Source organism: Thamnophis elegans, chromosome 8 (genome assembly GCF_009769535.1).
Source record: "Thamnophis elegans isolate rThaEle1 chromosome 8, rThaEle1.pri, whole genome shotgun sequence".
Lineage (NCBI taxonomy): Eukaryota > Metazoa > Chordata > Lepidosauria > Squamata > Colubridae > Thamnophis > Thamnophis elegans.
The window spans coordinates 2,545,303-2,557,015 of NC_045548.1; the positions used below are offsets into that span (position 1 = coordinate 2,545,303).

General features: G+C 41.2%; 1 protein-coding gene across 1 annotated transcript in view; it reads left to right on the forward strand.

The window, feature by feature from the left end:
- The window catches only part of PHLPP1 (PH domain and leucine rich repeat protein phosphatase 1), a 162,342-nt gene extending 150,830 nt beyond the window's left edge, over positions 1–11,512 (forward strand). The window contains exons 15-17 of the mRNA XM_032222732.1: positions 4,624–4,818; positions 5,515–5,743; positions 9,070–11,512. Coding sequence (XP_032078623.1) covers positions 4,624–4,818; positions 5,515–5,743; positions 9,070–10,242 — 1,597 coding nt within the window. The 3' untranslated portion in view covers positions 10,243–11,512. The remainder of the gene's footprint in view (positions 1–4,623; positions 4,819–5,514; positions 5,744–9,069) is intronic.
- Positions 11,513–11,713: the final 201 nt, after the last annotated feature.

Below are 11,713 nucleotides of genomic sequence, written 5' to 3' on the forward strand. Positions count from 1 at the left end.
ATCAATATAAATTGTAAGGATACAAGCAGCAAAGTTACAGTCCTGCAGTCATAAGTGGGAGGAGATGGGTGATAGGAACGATGAGAAGACTAATAGTAATAGTAATGCAGCCTTAGTAATTGTAATTGTAATTTAATAAATTTATATGCCGCCCAATCCCGTAGGACTCCGGGCGGCTTACAAAAACAAGATAAAAGATAAGAGTTAAAAATAGAAAAGAGAAACAAATTTAAAAGCAACACACCATACATTCAGTGTAGGTGGGGCTGGACCTCGTTCATGAGGTCAACAGCCCCAGGCCTGCCGGAATAGCCAGGTTTTAGTGGCTTTTCGGAAGGCCGAGAGAGTGGGAAGCGTCCGGATCTCTACGGGTAGATCGTTCCACGTGAATAGTTTGACAGGGTTGAGGGAATTATTTGTGATGGCGTACGGGAAAAAACAGTCCTTGTGTCTAGTTGTCTTGGTGTGCAGTGCTCTATAGCATCGTTTTGAAGGTAGAAGTTGAAACAATTTATGTCCAGAATGCGAGGGGCCTGTAGATATTTTCACGATTAAAGATATTTAATCTTACATTCTCACAAATTGCGTACGCCTGTGTGTACAAAGGGGAATGTCGGGGTTGGGGGGGGGGGAGCGCCATTTTGTGGTGTCCCAAAGGCCATGTTGCCACCTCTTCTCTGTGTGTAAACCACTCTCTGTGCTTTTAGAGCAGACCATACAAATTCTGAACGAAATGGTGTGCTAGACAAGGCCACATCAATCTAAGAGTGGATTGATCTGATAGATAACAGAGCCAAGGTGGCGCAGTGGTTAGAGTGCAGTACTGCAGTTCACTTCAGCTGACTGTTATCTGCAGTTCAGCGGTTCTAATCTCACCGGCTCAAAGGTTGACTCAGCCTTCCATCCTTCCGAGGTGGGTGAAATGAGGACCCAGACTGTGGGGGCGATATGCTGACTCTGTAAACCGCTTAGAGAGGGCTGAAAGCCCTATGAAGCGGTATATAAGTCTAATTAATAAATAAATAATAAATAAATAAATATTCAACTAAGCTTAATATTGACATGGCTTTCCCTGTATTTATTCATTTTGGCCCCCCTGTCCTGCAAAAAAAGTTCTGCAGTCATATTTTGACGATGCTGGAGTGGTAGCTTGTGCATTCCTGTTAGAGGGAAGACCAGTTAAGCTCCTTTGAAGTTCCTTACAACTTGGCACAGCTACCATTCCTCACATTCTTTGCTAGGGAGATATTTTTAACTCGGGTGGCAAAACTGAGAAATTCCAGGCCTCCTGAAACCCAGGCGTCTCTACTCCAAGGGTGCCCCCTTTCTTTTCTAAAAGCTGCATGGATTGTTTAGTCTTATCAATTATGTTTCCTACACAAGTTAGTATTTCTGACAGCTTTAACAAATGTGACTCCCTCAGCATTTCACTTTGCTCAGGTAAGTCACATGAGGCCACTTTTTCCCCCTCCCCTACAAATCCAAATTTAATAGCAATAGCAATAGCAGTTAGACTTCTATACCGCTTCATAGGGCTTTCGGCCCTCTCTAAGCGGTTTACAGAGTCAGCATATTGCCCTCAACAACAATCCGGGTCCTCATTTTACCCACCTCGGAAGGATGGAAGGCTGAGTCAACCTTTGAGCCGGTGAGATTTGAACCGCCGAACTACAGAACTGCAGTCAGCTGAAGTGGCCTGCAGTACTGCACCCTAACCACTGCGCCACCTCAGCTCTTAAGTCACATGAGGCCACTTTTCCCCCTTCCCCTACAAATCCAAATTTAAATATGGTGAGCCTTTGAGGATATGTTGGTTTTGAAAAGTGCAGTGAACGAGAACAGATTGAGGGGGAGCCTACTATCCCTCTCTGTACATTAAAGGAACTGGAGGAAGATAATTATCTGAGTGCTGCGGTGAATTCTTGCATGTGCCTATGTTGACATGAATAAGGAGAGTGTGTTGGGTACGGATATGATGCTTTTGAATAGGCACTGTGAAATTGAACTCACTGATTTACCAAAGTGAATCTTTTCGCTTGAAGCTGTTTCTCATTTTCAGAATGCAGTGGAATCCTTGAGTTGAAATTCACTAGTTTTGGTTTGAAAAAAAAAGCCTTGTGCAATTTATATATCATTTCTATTTATAATGCTCCCTCCAGCTGGGACTCGGGAGGCAGAGAATAGATGGGGGCTGGGCCAGTTGGAGGCGGTATTTACCGGTTCTCTGAACTACTCAAAATTTCCGCTACCGGTTCTCCAGAACTGGTCAGAACCTGCTGAATCCCACCTCAGCTTGGCAACTGCAGTGATTCACTTAGCAAATATGGCAACAAAAGCCATAAAATGGGGCAAAACGCAGTTAACAAATTTCTCACTTAACAACATAAATTTTGGGCTCAACAATTGCAGCTGTAAGTTGCGGACTTCCTGTAGAATCAGTTTCAGCCAAGAGGATCAGCCGAGAGGTTAGTCTTCACTGCTTCAGAGGTTTTCCTTAGATTTTATTGCTCAACGTGTATAAACTGTCATTCCTAATGAAGCTGATTAACCATGGTCCCACTAGTATTATTTTGTTGTCATGGTGCCAGTCAAGAGGTCCGTGCTTCAAACAGGATATAGGTGCACAACGTTCATTCCCACTCACCTTTCCTGGGTATTGGCACTGAAAAACGCCATCTCCACCTTGAATCTTCATGGCAATGAAAATAAAATATTGACAGTCTTTAAATTATATGTATTCTCTCTTCATTTTGTCCTTGTAAATACATGGGTCTCAAGAAAGGCTGTGTGACAGTCGTTGCCTTGGTAGCAAGTTATTCTTGCTTAATGAAATTAACACGTTGCATTAAATAAGAATGTGGTTTGCTTGGTTTTTGGATCAGCTATTTTAGCCCTTGAGGTCTGTAGTCAAGGTTTGTGGATTATCTTATGTGAACCTGGCCAGCTGTCCTTTATTCCATACATAATGATTAAGTGAAACAATGAAATGTGTGAATTTCCAAGCCTATTTGCAGAGTCTTGCAGTCCAGCCACATCAAGTTCCCTGCTGATTGAAATATTTTCATTTTTTGGGTCAAAACCGTGAGCTGATTTCCTGGCCTCTCCTCATTTGGCATGTCCCCTTTTGATGGTTTCGTCATTATCTAAAATGGCTCTGCTTATCCTCCTAAGAACTATTTTGAGATATTTTTCTCTGGTACAGAAGGAAAGCTAACGGCGTGAAACAAACACAAACAAACGCAAATTAAAAACAAGGATGAGTTTGAAAAATAAAAGGATAACCATACATTACACACCCAGTGATGTTAAGAGTGGAACGATTGTAACAGGGTGGAATTTGATTTAAATCAAGTCGATTTAAATCACGATTTAAATCATGATTTAAATCACTAGTAAAAAGGCTTGATTTAAACCAACTCAATTTAAACCGTGTACTTTTTCTTAAACTTTGCCGAACTATTTCTACTATGATAATGGAAATTCAAGCCAGTTACATGCAGAATCATCTTTAAAGCAACTGAAGTTATACTTCACACTAAATCTGATATGTCCAACCTTCATAACTTTTAAGACTTGTGGACTTGAATTCCTAGAAATGCCCCAGCTGGCTAGGGAATTCTAGGAGTTGAAGCCCACAGGTTTTAAAGTTAACAAGGTTGGACATCCCTGTACTTTGATTTTAAATTGGCCAGAAAGTCACAGTGAACTGCAAGAGCTTTTGTTCACGTCTACAACAGGGGTGTCAAATTGGTGACCTATGGGCCGGATGCATCATACACAGGCCACGCCCATCCCAGCTCTGCAAAGGGAAAAAACATCGTGAAACATCACGTGACAGCAACGTGGTTGCTGAGAGTTTGACACCCGTGGTCTAGACCACTGTTTCTCAACCTTGTCAACTTGAAGATGTCTGGACTTCAACTCCCAGAATTCCCCAGCCAGCATCGCTTGGGTTGAGAAACACTGGTCTAGACAATGAATGCCATTTAAACTATAATGTTTTTCTCTCTCTTCTATATATTGCCTTATATCAGGTAATTTGCCGAATGGAAAAATAATTATGTTAACAATCAAGTATAACTGAGCAATCAAGCATAACTGAATTCCATTGAGGCATATCTAGGAAAAACGTGTCTTGTCCTTTATGATTGTAGCGTTTTCGTAAATTAAATGTGATGGCGGTTTTCTTTTTGTATATTACAAATATTCTTGATATTAATGCCCAATGCTTTTTTCTGTGTCATGCCCAAAGGAAATTATTAGTTGTTCTGCAACAGAAGTACTGCATGGCAAAATTGCCAGTAGATTGATTACACGTATAATTAGCTTGGTCAGAGAATAGGATATACACTATTTTTCTCCTACTGAAGAATTGTTTATATGGATTCAGCTTTTTCAACATTCTCCATCCTCTTTGGATTTTGAAAAGACCTTTCTTTGCAAAATGAACTGCAAGAAATGTGAAAGCTGCTTAAGTTAATACCTGGAAAATGTGGGAGTGAAACGTGATGGCACGTTGATGGAGACAGCTTTGTAGAAAATTGCCCTCAGTCAATTGCCTCATGCTAAGCTGGATTGCTCCACACTTTATTTATTTGTTTGTTTGTTTCTTTGTTTTGACAGACTGTGTGTGGCAGCTCTTTCCGCCAATAACTTCTGTGAGAACCGGGAGGCCCTCTACGGAGTCTTCGATGGAGACCGCAATGTGGAAATACCCTACCTTCTACAATGTACCATGAGTGATATCTTGGCAGAAGAGCTGCAGAAAACCAAGAATGAAGAGGAATACATGCTCAACACTTTCATTGTAATGCAGAGGTCAGTTGTATTTGCAAAGTTGGCATTTGTAAAGATAAACCAGGATCTGTTTCCCGTATGCTGAACATGTCCCATTTCTTCTGCTTCTTCACTCTTTTTGGGGTCCCTTTTCACTTGTTCCTTTCAAATGGAACAATAATAACATAAGAATGGCAAAGAAAAAGAATAATTATGTGAATGTATATCTATAATCTGTATGTAAGAGAATAAATGACAGTAAAAATATATAGCATAATATAGGTAAATAATATCTGGTCATAAGTAGCTAAGTTTAAATAAATAAAGAAATGTACCTACAAATGGATAACGAATAAGGGGATTATGAATGAAAGATAGAAATGTATAGTAGGGAAAACACTAACTGCAAAGAAACCGATTCGGAACTGCGGTATGATATACGATGGAAACTTATTGTTCCTATGTTGTTTTTAAGTGATGTGTTTGTTTTTGTTGATGTGCTTATGTGTTTAAAATAATAAAATAAATAACTAAATAAAAATTCCATCAGCAGCTCTAATAGAATGCATCAAATTTCATTTTGTAGCTGTCTTAATTGCTTTCTGTGTATGAATTGCTCACTTTTTCTGCTGAATCTTGGAAATAAGTGTGTGTGTGTGTGTTGACCTTAATTCTATATATGCACAATCATTGTTTCTCTCTGATTAACCTCTTAATGTTGTTATCTTGAAATTCCAGGAAGCTTGGGACCGCTGGGCAGAAGCTCGGAGGCTCCGCTGTCCTTTGCCACATCAAACACGACCCGTTAGATCCAGGCGGATGCTTCACATTAACCTCAGCAAATGTGGGAAAGTGCCAATCCGTTCTCTGCAGGAACGGGAAGCCTCTGCCTTTGTCCAGGTCTTATATGATGAGCTGTGAGGAAGAGCTAAGGAGGATCAAGCAGCACAAGGCCATTATTACAGAAGTAAGACATTGGGTGGTCAGACACCCCCCCCCCGGGGGGCGGGTAACGGAGGGAGAGACCAGGGTAATAAAATGCGGGCGCTTCTTTGTAAATCTCTTTCAGAACCCTGCCAATAAGGCAGGATTTCCTTCTGACATCCTGGTCCCATTCGTATGATTAATGACTGTAACTATGATTTATGATCTATGACTTATCACTTGGCTGTTTTTACGTACACTGAGCATTCTATTTCTATTCCTGTTCTATTCTATTCTATTCTATTCTATTCTATTCTATTCTATTCTATTATTATACTATACTATACTATACTTTATTATATGATATGATATATTATATTATATAGCAATAGCAATAGCAGTAGACTTATATACCGCTTCATAGGGCTTTCAGCCCTCTCTAAGCGGTTTACAGAGAGTCAGCATATTGCCCCCAACAATCTGGGTCCTCATTTTACCCACCTCGGAAGGATGGAAGGCTGAGTCAACCCTGAGCCGGTGAGATTTGAACCGCTGAACTGCTGATCTAGCAGTAGCCTGCAGTGCTGCATTTAACCACTGCGCCACCTTGGCTCTTATATTATATTATATTCATCCCCATCCCATCTTTTTATAAATGCATGTATTTATAACATGCATTTTTAACATGTGTGTGTGTTGTATATGTTCTGCCCGTTAAAGGAATTTTAATGTCTTTTTACTGCGGAGCTCAGAGTGGAAGACAAAGGAGGTTAAAGGAGTTTTAATGTCTTTTTACTTCAGAGCTCAGAGAGGAAGACAAAGGAGGTTAAAGGAGTTTTAATGTCTTTTTACTTCGGAGGTTAAAGGATTTTTTAATGTCTTTTTACTGTTCTGCCCCGGGCAATGAGGTTCTGCTCAGGCAGCCAGTTAACTCCACGCTTAGGAATATCTTTCAGATCACGTTTATTATCAGGCATCCTTAATAACAAAACTTACAGTTCAGTGCTAAGATTCTTCTCACTTTCCATGATCTGTCCCATCATGTAGTGTAAAAAGACATTAATTCCTCTAACCCATGCTGCTGGTGCAAAGCTGCTTCTGGTAGTGCCTAAGGTGGTTCAGTGAATGGTCAGTAATAAATCAATTTCCCGGGCAGAGTACCCCACTGCCCGCTCAGGGAACACAGATGTGGTCACATGTTATGGGACTACATTTCCCATGAGGTAGTTTCTTAAAGGAGACAGCTCTTAATTCCTATATTAGCTATATACTGTTGGGACAGCACAGTAGATATATAATTTAGATTTATAAGGACATTTAAATTCAAAAGTGACTCTGCACAGCATATACCGAAAAACCAATATAATGTCTTTTTAAAAAGGGGCAAAATTGAAATAGAAGAAACCTCACATAAGAGAGAAAACATGTATCATAATCCCTCATGAAATATACATCTAATAGCTTTACCATAAAACTATCCCAGAGCTTAGAGAAAAGTCAAGATCTTTGGGAGGCCATCCTTAAAGAAATATAAGGCAAAGATTCCTAAAATGCTGTTATGGACAATCATTACATTATCCATAATATTAATTAATATCAGAGGTATCCTTCCAAAACCAAAGGTACTTTCTTCAGTTTGCACATTTTCACCGTTTATAACATTTTTTTTTTATTAAAGCATGTAAAAGGTATGAAATACAAGACATTTCCTTCAGTTTTCCTTTCCCCATTCCTACATCCTTTTTCATGTTTGATCCAGTCTTTAAATGAATACAGGATGTTAAAAATTCCCTTATTTCATTTAAAGTCAAACCAAGCCAGAACTTGAGAGTATGAACATTACTTATTTTTACTTTTTTAAAAAAACAAATGTTTTTCCTTTCTGATATTAATCTTTTTTCCCCCCCTGAGGGGAAGTAACATATCTGAAAAAGACATGTAATTGGGGCATGTGAAAACAGTTTTTCTGCAGAGCAATTTCCTGAAAACAAACAAAAGAATCCAGGCATAATTCATTTCCTCTTCCAACCTATAGGATTACAGTAAATCTGCATTTTCTAAGCCTAGAAATAGGAATTTGGTATGGTAGGGCTGTAAAAAAGAAACCCACAACTTGTTAATTTTGCCTTCTTTTAATGCTATGCAGTGCAGAAGGGATAGTATGTTAGTATGATAGTATAGGGATGGTATGTTAAAGAGTTATTTCATGCCGAGTTATCAGTTGCCATTGCAGCTAGTTCTTGACTTACAACAGTTCCTTTAGCGACGATTTGAAGTTACAATAGACCAGTGTTTCTCAACCTTGGCAACTTGAAGATGTCCGGACTTCAACTCCCAGAATTCCCCAGCCAGCGAATGCTGGCTGGGGAATTCTGGGAGTTGAAGTCCAGACATCTTCAAGTTGCCAAGGTTGAGAAACACTGCTCTAGGTGATATATATCAGTAGGATTCAGAAGAAGCGATGATATTCAATGACAGAGACGCAAACATTCAAAAAATGCAGAAGTGGTAAATAATTTTTCAAAGAACAGTGGTTGTTAAACTGGTCCGTGGGCCAATTGTGGATTGCTGTTTTCCCACAAGCCTACTGGCAGCAGGTAACAAGTAAAAGTTTATGATACATTTCAAAAATAAATAAACAAATTTGAAGCCCCAAAAAAGGTCTTGTTCAAAGTCAGAACATTTCCAGAGGAATTGAACAACATTGGCACTCTTTTGGTAAAGTTGGAACAATCCACATAGACCAGAGGTGTCCATCCTTGGCAATTTTTAAGACTTGTGGACTTCAACCCCATGGGGAATTCTGGGAGTTAAAAGTTCACAAGTTCTTAAAATTGCCAAAGTTGGACAAGCTTTGAATGTTTTGAATTTGAAAGGTTTTTTTTGCATACTTCAAATGTGAAATATCTGCAGAGAGAAAATAGTGCAGAAAAGCCCCATAGTTTTAATCTGCCCAATATCGGTCACGGTGCAGATCTGTTACTTTTCTATTGCTTGTAGAAATTCAGCATCATGTCTCAAAGTGGCAGGAAGGGAGATACGATAAGGTTCCCTTCCCCCTTTTAACTGCTTCCAACAAAATCACTTCCTGCTGTTAGGCGGACATCAACTTTCCATTCTGAAGTGTCAGAATTCCTCTCTGCCTCTTTTAAAATTATTGGACATCCTAGGCGTTGCGAATTTTATATTTCTCTTGGATGAGTTATCAGTGGACCAGAAAGATGGCCCACACCACCCAGAGGTATCAGTAGCTTCGACTGATTCTAAATCCCTTTACTCAAACCTTATCCTTCCACTCCCCCCAAGTAAGAGCTGGTTTATTTAGTACTTAAAACAACATTAACACAATTTTTTGTCCCTCCCTTGTAGGATGGCAAAGTGAATGGTGTAACAGACTCAACAAGGATTTTGGGATATACCTTTCTCCACCCAAGCGTTGTTCCACGCCCCCACGTGCAGTCCATTACTTTGACTCCTCAGGATGAATTCTTCATTCTGGGCAGCAAAGGCCTGTGGGACAGCCTCTCCATCGACGAAGCTGTGGAGGCTGTCAGGAACGTGCCCGACGCCCTTGGAGCTGCCAAAAAACTTTGCACGCTGGCTCAGAGCTACGGCTGCAATGATAGCCTCAGTGCCGTGGTGGTTCAGCTCAACGTAACTGAGGATAGCTTCTGCTGCTGCGAGTTAAACGGGGTCCCCCCTCCCAGCCCCGGCAGCTTCCCCCAGTCTGTCAACGTAGTCATCAAAGATAAGCCTTCCGATGCTTTGGGAATGCCTTCGTCGAGCAGCGGCATGGCCTCTGAGATCAGCAGTGAGATCTCCACCTCCGAAATGAGCAGCGAGGTTGGATCCACGGCCTCCGACGAGCCCCCTCAGGTAACCATGAACGAAAACAGCCCCGCGTACCCTAATGAACAGCGCTGTATGCTCCATCCAGTTTGCCTCTCCAACTCCTTCCAAAGGCAGCTGTCCAGCGCGACGTTTTCCAGCGCCTTTTCAGACAATGGCCTTGACAGCGACGACGAGGAGCCAATCGAAGGGGTCTTTTCTAATGGGAGCAGAGTCGAAGTGGAAGTGGACATCCACTGTGGCCGGGCAAAGGAGAACCAGATGGTACTCCAGGCCCCGGTGGAAGTCACCGATGAGGGCATTGTCATCAGTGCGAATGAAGAAGACGCGTGCCCCCTTCGGAAGGCCGATGCTTCGGCCACCGGCACGATTGGGCGCCGCCGGGGCAATGGCTCAGTGGCTCCTCCGGAGAGGAGCCACAACCTAATCGAAGTAGCAGCCGATGCGCCACTCAGGAAGACGGGGGGCTATTTTGCCGCTCCAGCTCAGCCAGATCCGGACGATCAGTTCATCATCCCGCCAGAGCTTGAGGAGGAGGTGAAGGAGATAATGAAGCAACATCATGAGCAACAACAACAACAACAACAACAACAGCAGCAACAACAGCAGCAGCAGCAGCAGCAACAACAACAACAACAACAGCGTCAATATCAACTGGACCAACTGCCCGATTATTACGACACGCCGCTATGACGGAACTTTGGGAAACAAGCTAACAAGACATTAAGAATTGGAAGCTCCTTAGGTTTGTATTACACTAATGAGGTGAGGAAGGAAGAAAGCTTTTGTTCCACTTTCTCTTCCAGATCCTTCCCTTTAACTGAGAAGTGCAGCTGCTTCTTGATTGTTAGCTCTAATGATCACCAACTTCCTCCCCCCCTTTTTTTTTCTAGTGATGCTTCACTGGTTAGAAATTAATCTAGTTTAACTCTTTCCCTTCCTTAACATATCAGATGTGTACAAAACAAGTGGAGAAAAATTAAAATACAAAAGGTTTAATATATTACAAAGAAGCTGATGATGACGTTGGTGTAATATTTTTTAAAATTGTTCTCCTTTTTTCTCCCCCCTTCCCCCCCTCTGTCTGTCTGTTTGGAAAACGGGGCAGTATCGCCAGTGCTAAATGATTAAGTAATATTGTAATACTGTTATTTCTTTGAGAGAAACAAAAAAAAAGGCTTTTTTGGTCTTGAAAATGGATAGACATTTGTAGAATTATGGAGACTAACTCCTAGGAGTTGCTTTTACTCTTTCAGGTGGCTGTAAGTCACTGAGACTCACTAATTTTCTCTGAGAGAACAGCTGATTGGGAAATTCCTGTAAATAACTCAGTGTTATATAGTGATGCTTCACATGTTTTTGTAGACCTGGCAAGGAGGGCACAACCTAATAAACTGACATTTTGCCCCCCTCCCCAACACACACACACACACCTGTTTCCATGTACACCCGGGAGCTCTCGCATGTACGTCAAAGCTACCATCGATGCCACCAAATTGGGAGGGCAGGAAAATCCTATCAACGCATAGTCCTCTCAGCGGGTGAAGGTGATGAAATGTGTGAGGCCCCGATGACCTACTGGGTCTGTACCACCATCTTGATTTGGCGGGGCCCAAGTCACCGGGGGGGACGGGACACGACTATGTTCTCAAGTGAAGTTGCCCACAAATGATGACATTTTTGGGGATTCCAATCCATACAAAATTAGCAGGAGCAGCTGTAACAAGCTGGGCAGACTTCGGTGGGCCACAGGTCCTCCTTACGTTAATTTTTTTTTTCCCCAGTCTTCACCATTAACTTTTTTGGCACATTTTTGTGTGTTCCTCCCGGCTGTCACAACCAGCATGATTGTATAGAGTTCATTTACTGTAGATCATTTACATACCAAGAGTTATATTAAAGAAGAATGCACAAATGAACATGTCATAATTTTTGTTATAATAAATATAAAAATTTACAAATACTTGCTGCCTCTAGTATGTCTGTACAAATACACACACATGTGTGTGTATATAATCTGCAGTCTTCACAGTGAAAGGTTCAGGTTCTGACATTTTTTTATTACAATAGTTGTTGATAAACTAAACTAACATTGCCCTGTCCTCAATATTTAAAGAATTACTGTTGAATTGGATAGAATACAGAAGGAGGAAGACAACAGAGG